The sequence below is a fragment of the Cynoglossus semilaevis genome, chromosome 18 (genome assembly GCF_000523025.1).
Source record: "Cynoglossus semilaevis isolate Cse_v1.0 chromosome 18, Cse_v1.0, whole genome shotgun sequence".
Taxonomy (NCBI): Eukaryota; Metazoa; Chordata; class Actinopteri; order Pleuronectiformes; family Cynoglossidae; genus Cynoglossus; species Cynoglossus semilaevis.
Window position 1 is genome coordinate 1,322,818 of NC_024324.1, and position 11,597 is coordinate 1,334,414.

General features: G+C 44.1%; 1 protein-coding gene across 1 annotated transcript in view; it reads right to left on the reverse strand.

The window, feature by feature from the left end:
• Positions 1-11,597, reverse strand: part of erf (Ets2 repressor factor) — a 38,368-nt gene that overhangs the window by 7,299 nt on the left and 19,472 nt on the right. Inside the window, exons 2-3 of the mRNA XM_017041101.2 lie at positions 8,530-8,764; positions 1,925-2,037 (exon numbers count right to left, since the gene is read on the reverse strand). Coding sequence (XP_016896590.1) covers positions 1,925-2,037; positions 8,530-8,764 — 348 coding nt within the window. The remainder of the gene's footprint in view (positions 1-1,924; positions 2,038-8,529; positions 8,765-11,597) is intronic.

Genomic DNA, 11,597 nt, shown 5'->3' on the forward strand with positions numbered 1-11,597 from the left:
GCAGTCGCGGCCGGGGCCGCGGGCCATCCGTCGGGCCACGCTGCTGAACATGCCCGGACTGCGCAGCTCCTCGCTGGAGGACAGGACATCTGAGGGTGTGGAGGGGGGGAAGCGGAAGTGGGTCCCGCCAGACGGCACTGGGGGGGCGCTCTGTGGGATTCCTCGCCCTGTTGGGGGAAAATAAGTGAGAAAAGAAGGAGGAGTTAAGGATGAAGCAGGGTAAAAAACATCGGTTCTGTCACCGAGGTCGTGCTGCAGACCGACCCACTGTAGGAGTGAGTCCAGGAACTGAACAAAGAACACAATGAACCAATTCATCTTTTCAGGGACTTCAGTTCTTTACAGTGTGAATTATTACAGAACGTTTTATTCACTCACTTTCAGTAAAAAAAAAAAAAATTGATTTGATTTTATACTGTGAATAAATAAAGAAATAAATCTTTGAAAAAAGTCTGGCCCTAACTCTAGACTGAGGAGGAGACCAGCTGAAGGTCCAGGTCCAGAGGACCAGGACCAGGACCAGGACCAGGACCAGGACCAGGACCAGGACCAGGACCAGGACCAGGACCAGGACCAGGACCAGGACCAGGACCAGGACCAGGTCCAGAGGACCAGAGGACCAAGTGTTCTCCGACAACTGTCTCAGTCGCTGGGAACACTGAGAAACCGGAGGGTTCCTCCAAAACCACAAGTTCTCTTCTCGTTTGAACCGTTCCCTCTTCTTATACACACACACACACACACGCACACACACACGCACACGTGCACACACCCACGAGCCAGACTGTGGCACTGCAATAAATTCTTGGCATCGGAGCACGTGCCAGAATTAAATATTGGAAAAGTGTCTCTCACTGCCATCACAAACATGGGCTGGGTTCCTCTGTTTTTTTCCAGTTCTGCCTGGAGCGGGCCAGTAAATGTGTTCCACTGTGGTCCCCCCCCAAGACACATGTGTGTCAGACAGAATCATGAGAAAAGAGTGTGTGAAGAGTGTGTGTGTGTGTGTGTGTGTGTGTGTGTAAAAAGCCATCCTACCAAACCATCATATCACAACATGTCAGTGTGTGGGCCACATCACACGCGGGCTGTAATTAAAGTTTCGTGCTGCACTTATGTCACCCGTATCCAACGCTCCATATGGGCTGTGTTTACACTGGGTGGCCGCGACCAGAACAAGAGACGACTTCAGAGGTAGGAGAAGAGGAGGAGGAGGGATAACAGTGGGACGTGGCACACTGGTGTTTTAAGGGAAACACACACACACACACTTACTGTAACGGCTTACGCGAAGCAGCGGGCCACATGGTGCGCTAGCCGCAAGTGTCTTCGTAAAAAAAAAAAAAAGTCTCATAATGGAGCTAACGTTAAACAGCTGCACCAGATAAACCCTCAGCAAAGTTTGGTTTATATTTACACGCGGCCCGCGGTGCGGACCCTCAGTGAGGGGAGGCTTTTATGGTCAGGCTACAACGCGCACCAATAAACTCCCAACCGTTTGGCATCACGCTAAAAAAAAACAAAAAAAAAAAACAATCTGTGGTCTGGATACGACCTCTCCAACAAAGTCCCAACATCTGTGTGAGTGCAGGAGCGAAGCCCAGCTGCAGACCCATCAACAGAGGGCGCTGTAAACACTACATATCCGTGGACCTCCTTTTCACTCATCATAAAAAAAAAAAAAACAGAACTAATGGTTTGGCAGCAAGAAAGTATTTTCATGTTCAGAACTCAAACCTTTTATCAACGTCTCCTCTTCTCTAGCATAGGAACATATGCTGTTAGCTGTTAGCAAGTAAGATTAACAGAAACATCATTAACTACAGCCTGGTACCGACGCAGAATATTCTTTTTTTTTTTTTATTTACAAAAACTCACTCTCGTAAGATTTGTCGTAAAAACAAAAAACAAAAGTGGTACGTACCAGTGCCCACTTCGATGAAAGGGTAGTTGACCAGCACCAGTTTGTTGAAGTTGAACTTGTAGGTGAATCTCTTCCCGTTGGTCTTGTGGAGGATCCGCTTGTTGTAGTAGTATCTGACGGAGCAGAGAGAGAAAAAGGTCAGAAAAAGGTTCTCATCAGTTATTTGACATTTAACACATTGTTAAAAGGATGCATTTTGATGGTATTTTTGATCATCATTCCCATTAACTTAGTTGGCATTTTGATCATCATTCCCATTAACTTAGTGTCATATTATTTTATTCTAATTGTATTTTTGGGGCCATCTTAATCATGACCCTGAAAATCCCCTTTCAGACCCCAGTCCAAACGTACAGTGGTAGGATTAAGTTAAAGGTCCAAACGAACCGTAAAAAAAACAGTGACATTACGATGTTTTTTTTTTCTTATTACGTTTATGAAATAATTATATTTTTGGTTGTATTGTCACTATTTCCTGACACAAATCATCTTTAACTCCCAGCCAGTAAACTGCTAACACCCCCGGGTCACGGTCCTGCCCCCAGGTGGAGGCAGACTGGATTGCATCTTGACAATAATGTGAACACATGGTGAGGATGATTTTTTTTCTATTTCTTTTTCTGTCACTGTGATTATTCAACAGGTTGAGAGAGAGAGAGAGAGAGCTAGAGGGAGGGAGGGAGAGAGAGACGTTGTGATGACTGTACTCCATTAGAACGAGAGCATTAGTCATGGTGGGAACACACGAGGATGGAGAGAGAAGTGAGAACAGCTCATGAAAAAAGATGATAAAATGGCTTCCTCTGACTCACCCACGGCCTCAGGAACAAAACACTTTCATTTTTACCCTGATTAAAAAAACATAAATAAATAAATATAAAAGCCGTGTCTCATTCAGTCGTTAGTCTGCGCTTCATTCTGGGAAAATGTCAAGTGCTGTTTTTGTGATGTTGGGTGAAATAAGAAGAGCAGCAGAAAAAAAAACAGAGGCAGAAAACGCTAAGAAGAAACGTCTTAAAATATAAATATGTGACATTTAAAAATCTGGGGAGAAAAAAAAAATCGTAACAGAACGTCAGAACTTAAATGACAATAGTTCTGTTCTCTATCTACATGACAAAAAAAGTACTAATGACAATAGATCTGTTCTCTATCTACATGACAAAAAAAAAACAACTTTATACCATAAACATCTCCATATTTTCAACTAAATCAAAATAAACAATAAATATATATCTGCAGATTTTTCTCTGTAACAATTTCTGCCTGACTTGATTATTAAAAATGTACATGTGAATTAACTCGACACAAAAAAAAAAACAACAAAACAAACGAGTGACATTTAAACAAAGTGCTTTTATAGTTGTGTGAGATGTGAGTCCCGTCGTCCCAGTCTGGGCTGCAGCCCCCAGTTTGACAACCACTCCTACAACTGCACCTCATGACACCGAGACTAAAGTAATTTATCGTCAAACTCTTGACAGAACACATTCCTCTGCTGAATTACCAACAAATTCCTCCATATTTCCTGCTCCTCTGTAAATTGCTAGCATCTTGAGCTGCGAGAAGTGGAGTTGAAGACAGACGGAGAGAAGAAGAAAAAAACAAAAACCTCCACAAATAGTTGGCGGTTTTATACGTACATTTTAAATATGTATTTAAGACACATCGTATCAACTCTACACACTAAGGGACGTCCGATATTTCACTTTTTGACGAAACGGTCTAAACAAGCTGCAGTGCTGCCACCTAGTGACTTTCACTTTCACATCCAGACGGTTTTCCCCCAAACTATTTTTAACTTTGTGTTATCGGGGTTTTTTTTTCATTATCAATACTAATACTAATAAAAATACACATGTCATAACCATGAAAAGGCAGCAGAGACACTGTGACTTTGGTCTGAAACACTGTTTTTGTCCCTCAGGAAATCCAGCCCCAGTGGCAGCAGTCATTTGAGAAGAGAAGCAGATGATAACGTCGGAGAGAATATTAGTCACGATGACGGAGCGTTAGTCACCGCCGTTTGGTCGAACAAAAAACACAGCCGTATTGTGTGAAGCGGGAGCTCATCCACAGCTTGAATGAGTCAATGAAGGAAGGGGCCTCTACACACACACACACACACACACACAAACAGCCGACGCACCAACGCACGGCAGCACGTGTAATTAATAAGTGAGGACGTACACGGTCTGATATCACGTCACACGAAGCCTAAAGTCGGGACGTAACCACACACAATTTGTGACCAAATCCACTGATCTCTGAGTCAAACCCCATCACTGACTGAACTGGTCTGTGAACCTCATCAACTGACACTGTTCTCTTCAATAACAGGAGAGGAAAAAAAAGTCCCATTTCTGTCCAGTAACTCTGGAACATCAGCAGTGATCTGCTCTGATTCAACTGGTCAAACTGGTCTGGTCTGGTCTGGTCAAACTGGTCTGGTCTGGTCTGGTCGACCTGGTTAACTGTCCATATATATAAACCACAACAACAGGAAGTGGAAAGACTTCCTTCCTCTACAGGAACACTGTTGGTGTCTGTGGAACCGGTTCTTCCCACGTTCTGTTCTGTCACACCTCTGAGGCGGGTTTGGGTTCAAATTATTTTATGACATGATCCTGCGCTGACATCTGTAACAAAGTCGATGAACCGAGAGCGGATGATCGACGTGTGTCGAGGTTCAGAACCGCAGCTGCTGGAAAAGGTGGAAATTGACAAGTACAGTGTGAGCAGGAAGAACAGCCAGCATGTTGAAAAAAAAAAAAAAAAAAAAAAAGACATATTGCACACAAACACTTAGAGACGAGCGGCCATATTTATGAGTGGGTGTTGACAACATCAGGCACGTCCACTCAGGAAACGCTGAGAGGACGTGATGTCCACGGACATGTGCAGAGATGGATGGTGTTAGGGATGAAAAAAAAACATGAGAGGGAAATGTGCTCTGCAACTACAACGTAAAAAGTGAGGGGCAGCGTTGAATCTGAAACAAAATACAAATAAAAATCGGTTCACGCCACTTCTTCCAGAAATGACCCACAGATGACCCCTAATGGCAGGCTACGGTACTTTTGTAGTTTCTTCGCTTTTCACCATCAATGACTTCGGATGTTAAGTCATCAGTTATTGATTTTTATATATATTATATTATATATATATATTATATTATATTATTATATTTTTATATTCCTGGTGTTGGTTCATGTTCTTTTTCTTTTCTTTCTTCTCTAGTGATTCCAAATGTAGATCCTTCTGTTCCAGTGCTAGGAACTGATGTTCAGATGGAACAGAGTCTGAGACTAGGATCAGACTTATTTATAAATAAATAAATCGCCGTACCTGTAGTATCGCAGTATATCGCAATATATTGCATCGTTGCTCCTGTATCGTGACACGTATCATAACGACAGATTCTAGCCAATACCCAACCCTTAATATCACAAAAAAATATATATTTACAGTTTATATTTATTATGTAAAAAACACAGTACTGCAGGGTTCGCGGCTCTGGTTCGGTTCTGCCATATGTTTAAAAGTTTTGGAACTTTTGTTTTGAAAAAGTCTTCTATTTCCTTTGGTTGGTCCCTGGGAATAAAAGCTAAAATGGTTACTGGTACTCTTTCAAGCTCCGATCCTAGAACTAGAACTAGATTGTGCAGCGAACAGCGACCGCCCTCAGAAGGTCCCGTTCAGAGGCGAACACACGTGCGTGCCACTGCAGGCTCGAGAGGCATCGATCATAAAGTTCACATCATAAACTCAAGTCTCCTCTGAAGTCTTCAGACTTAATGAACAGACGTTTGGATTAAAAAAAAAAACTTCACAAACCACAAGAAAGAACGCAGCGAACACAGTTTGGCTCCAGCTGCTGCCTGATGTTCAACGCTGTGACCAAAGTGAAAGCACTTCCCTCTCAGACACACTGGTCTGTGAAAAGGCTTCAGGCCAACAACTGGTTAGGTTTGATTTTTTTAGTCTTTTTTTTTTTGTTGTTGTTTTCTTCAATCTTCAATCGAATCACGAAAAACTTCCAACTCTCCCTTTAATGACGTCAAAAGAAACCGCAACAAAGCTGAAGCAACAAAAACGCAGGGTAAATAAATCTAAAGTTTCCTGATGGGACGTGACGCCACTTAAGAGCAAATTTGTCCCCCGTGTTTCACAAATAAAACCCTTTCGAGAATCGTAAATATTTTATCGGAAGAAGTCGTAAATTATACATTTTAAATCAGGCTCATCTCCAGTCCAGACATCTGTTCAGTGGAGGGTTTCTGTCTGTTGTTGAATTCATTAAATACAGTAAAACCAGCCGGATTCAAATCACGGCTCGAGGACCACGTACGGCCCAGGGAAAACTGCAGAGCGGTCCAGTCTGTGGTGATTTGAGCAACGAGAAATAAAAAAACCGAGAGACTATAATTAGAAAGCAGGGAATCATTTCTGTGTGATGTGAAGGGCTAGCAGCTAGCTAGCGGTTAGCTACATACGTTCTCAGAGCCTGAACACAACACGCTGTTCCAACAGAGCTCCACTCCAGGAACTAAACAGTTCTGTGTGGTAAGATCAAGAAAGGACAGCCGGACGCATCTGTCAGCACAGCAACAGATTCACCAATAAAAATGTCTGACATCACAGACACAGGCCTGACATCATCATCTTCATCATCATCATCATCATCATGATTAAAAGAAGGTTGTGTGTCTTTAAATGTGCAGAAAAATAAAGGTTTGAGCAACAAACAAGCCACAGATGGGCTGGAGGAGGCTGACATATAACAAGGTGTTAAGTGAGTGTGTGTGTGTGTGTGTGTGTGTGGTGATGAGGCAGTGAAACTAGTCATCACCATGGCAAACTCTAACCCACACCAACCTACAACACAGGAGGCGACAGTGATGACTCGCTGCGTGCTGCGGTGTGTTTGTGTACACGCCGCTGAGAGAACAGGCCGGTGGCTAAATAAAACGCTGCAGCTTCCCACATGTGTTCCGCCGAGGGAGAAGGTGTGTGTGTTTCTAAATCTGCTGTCACCCTGGAGTCTGAACTGAACGTGAGGCGCAGATGCGCCGTTTAACACAACACGACACCCGACAACAGGAGCGGGTTCTTCTAACGGCTCAGATGTTCCTTCACTCGGAACAGCGACGTTCTGAAAACTAACAGGAATGAGGGGAAAAAAAAAAAAAATTCATCTGATTATAAGGAGTTAAAATGAAAGGAATCTAAACTACACAATGTTCTGGTGCGGATGGAACCGTGATGCGTTTGCACCACGTCGTAAACCATTAGCAGGAACCAGCGAGAGTTCCAGAAACTTTAATAAATATCTACAATCACCCTGAATGTTTTTAACCCTTCCTCCGACTGAACGCCGAGGAGCCAAAACCAATAAGACTGAACATGGTGCCCAGTGGAAACCAGTTATGGCACCGGCTGCAGTTGCAGAGAATCCAATCATTTGCCAGCACCGCGTGGTGACGTCACAGATTCAGACGTTCCTCAAACCTCCACGGAGACCCTTCTGTCCCAAAGTCTCGACCGTTTTTAACGACAAAAAAAAACGGTTCCATATCAACGATATTATTACGATAAACAACATTTAACCACTGCAGGACCCTTTTCAAATATTACTTTGTCATGAGTCTTTCTTTACGATTCTCAAATCTCCGACGGCACCTGAACGCCCCTTCGTTACAGACACACCACTTCCTGACATTTCATGTCACATCATCATTTTGTGCTGCTCCGTTTGAATTGACTCTGTCGACTGTTGGGACCAAGGCTCTCCAGGTGAGAAAACTAGGTCAGGTGATTATGTTGGGGGGGGGGGGGGGGGGGGGGGGGGGCACTGTATTGCCTTTTATTTGTCACCACCACTTTTGAACAGATTTGGGCTACAAAGAGTGGACGACTGACAAGAGGGTTCACTCTGTGGAACAAATGGAAATGGATTTGTTTTATTTTATCGTGTAATTAATAATAATTTTATCGTCTAATTAATAATAATAATTTGGACTTTATTGATCCCATATTTGGGAAATTCCTGTGTTAACAGTTGATCTGCTACAACAGGCCGCCTCCGGCAGTGTGGTTAGCCTGGGAATTGAACCCAGGACTCTCTTCTTCTGAGGCACACGTGCTAACCGCTACACTACAGAACTGACTAAGTAACTGTCCCTACATGAGGGGACATCAACAGGCGTTGGTCACAGAAGCCGACATTTCATACACCCTCAAATACTACACGGTTCCTCATGTACTGTATGGAAGCTGTTTTTTTTGGTTTTTTTTCAGGAATTCTAAGAAAAATGTGTGGAAAATCAGCACCAGACCAGATCCAGAGTTGAACTGTCACACGTGAAGGATGCAGCAGGACACGCTCTGTTCACAGCAGCAGGAAACTCACAACAACCACGCCATGTTCACCGTGACTAGTTCACAAAAATATGACTACAAAAAAAAGGTTTTAAGGTTAAGAATTCACGTCTTTCCAGACGCAGCACGTGTCTGGAGGCAGCTGGCCTGGCTGTTCCTGCGTTCATCCACCTCCTCTGTTATTCTGACACCACTGTGAACCGTAACATCCTTTTTCTCCTCACCTTAGAGCCCGGCTGAGCTTGTCGTAGTTCATCTGTGGTTTGCACTTCCTGGCCCCCCACAGACGGGCCACCTCGTCCGGGTCCTTGATGACGAACTCGCCGTAGTCTCCCTGCCAGGCGATGACGTCGTGGTACTCCTCTTTCCTCAGCAGCTCCAGGATGAAGTGCCAGAGCTGGATCTGTCGAGAACCGGGGCTGGACTCGGGCTTGTAGGCCCAGTCTGGGAAAACAAACCCTGGGTGGAGGGAGAGAAGGGCGGCGTTTTAGATGGAGCAGGAACCAAAAAAAAAAACATGTGTCTGAGAAATTAATTTTTTTTTTTTTTTTTAATAAATGAAAAGATGAATCAGTGGCAGCACGGACAGGAAAGAGACAAAAAGGTTTTCTGGAAACACGTGAATTCAAACGTACGTTGGAGCATATTGTTCCAGAGGAACAATGGTTCCATTGAAATGGGACAGGGGACCAGGTGCTTTCTGTACCGCAGGGAACAGTGACTGAACGGAACTGTTTTGTCGCAGCTGTAAAAGTTAGCCGTGAGAGTTTGGACGTCAGTTTAAAAACTCAGTTATTATTAAATCAGAGGAACTTTTATTTTAGCCGGGAAAAGAAGATCCAAATTGTACGAGTCGATGTCTAATATGTTACGTTTAAAAAAAAAAAAAAACCTAAATGAGCACAGACACAGTGTCAGTCCCATCAGTGTCAGTATCAGAGCTCTGAGTGATAACAGCATCAAAGCAGCAGTATCAGCAGAGTAATAACAACAGATTAGCAGGCCTTGAGATAGACGCAGACAAAATATAAGCTATGCTGCTATAACCACTATCAGAAGACACACACACACACACACACAATTACACACAACAGGCCACACACAGGGCATTATACAAGAGTTAAAAGTATAGGCTTTGTGCTGTTAAGCAGTGGGTGGCAGTAAGAGACTCAACACCACTTCAACACAAGGCCGAGCTGAAAGCCTCAACAGTTGGAGCATGGAGTGTGTGTGTACAGGCTCGCACACACACCCGCGCACACACACACCTCATTAGGACCAGATGTGTCTTGGCAATCAGGCTGAGAAAGCTGAGGATGGGAAACATATGGGCACAGTATAACAATGCTGAGAGATGTGTGTGTGTGTGTGTGTGTGTTTATGGACTGTAAAAAAAAAAAGAAAAAAAAAAAGCTGTATCCTAAACACCAAGGTTACAATCATTTTTCCCACACTCCATAAAAGCCCGTCATATCTGTGTCTCTCCAGGACGACGGACTCTAACACCCACGACGTGACGACCCGGCTCTGATAACGCCGCCCGACACGCTGAGCCCAGGGTACGGGCTGCTGCTGTTGCATCATACTTAATATATGAGGGGAAGTTCGATCGGAATGTGGCCGGGAGGCAGCTCCGCAACATCAGAGGAGGACCACATGAAAGAGCAGCAGAGCAGATGAAAAGCAGATAAGGCCACATAAAAAAATAAAAAAAAAAAACAAAAGAGAAGAGTCGTAAAAGAGGAGGGGGAGGAGGGGGGAGGAGGGAGGAGGAGGAGGGAGGAGGAGGGCACAAACGACACACCTGGCAACTGAACACCAGTGTGAAGTCGACTCCGTCTGGGTATGGTGCCCAGATGGAGATTTAATCAATGATGATGATTTTCCATTCACTCAACGTGTGCTGACGTGGAGTGGACCCACACTGCCCCCTCTGTCAGGGGTGGCTAAGTTCACCACAATGATTGACAGGAGCCTTAAATGATTTGTCTTGTCACGAACAACTCAGGGAACAGTCACGATTGGCCAGGATGATCCATGGATCCACAGGTTGATCACCAAACCTTCACCGTCTCACAGACAGAGTTCTTCGACGTTCAGCCATTTTTAACACGATTAATCACAAGACAGCGGGGGATGATGGGAAATTGTCACGATTTATAAACACTCCTGAATATGAAAACACCAAAAAAATATATTTGTATAAATGTGTATTTCTGTAAAAGACAGAAACGTGACCACAGGTGGACGTCGGTGTTTAATCCGAATGATGGGATTATTAATCTGTCTGAGTGAAAATGTCTCCTCATAGAGTTGGTGTTTTCATTACTGTTCATCTGGACAAGAAACTTCAGTCAAGTCCTCAACATATTATTGGTCGTCCAGTCAGGAACAGTCCGTTCGACTGTTGTGTCAGTCAGACACCACCTCAGACTGAAGACAAAAAAAAAAAAGAGATTTATTTTTTTCTTCTCACGCCTCTCGTCCTGGACACCACGGCCCAATGAACTCACAGTTTCCATCAGCCGGGAGCCACGTGTTTGCTACCTGTGCATTGCCCCCCCCTTGACCCCCCCCCCAGCAGATACAGATCACATCTTAATGACAGGTATAAATGGAGTCTATGTGTGAGTCATGGAAAAAACTTCAGCAAAGTGAAGAGTGTGAAACCAAAGTCCAGCCTCAGCAGCAGAGCGTCACCTGCAGGTGTCACTAATGCAGAGCTGCAGCAAATTCATCTGGAATCATGAAATCATTTTTATGGTGGTGGTTTTTTTTTTTCTTTCTTTGATACAGACACTTGTAACAATAAAAACCTACTGATACTGTAAGGAGAGAAAAAAAAACCTACTCGTCTAAATGTCAAGTACAACTGAAGTGATTGCAATCAGACGTGATTTGTAATTATTTAATTTAGACCACGGTGGACGAAGAGTAACGCGGTCCGTGCCGACTACAGCGTGATGGTTTCTTCTGCTCTGAGAACAGAAGAAGAAGAAGAAGAAGAAGAACAGCTCCCCAAGTGAAGACTTAAATTTAGAGAGACGTGCGAGCTTCACACTACAAAATCTGCAAATATGGTGCTTTTGGAAAGTGTTTCGAGCCCCAGAGCTTCTTTGTCTGTGAAAGGCGATAAATAACGTACTCCAAAATATCTCACAAAAGGCGCCTTCAAGACAAGGGGAGAAAACACCCAGAAAAACAGAGGCTGTGGTGATGACTAATGAGCCACACGCTGCCTTCAGATGTCCAAGAAAGAGACGGCCCGGCTGGCTGGCTGGCTGGCTGGCTG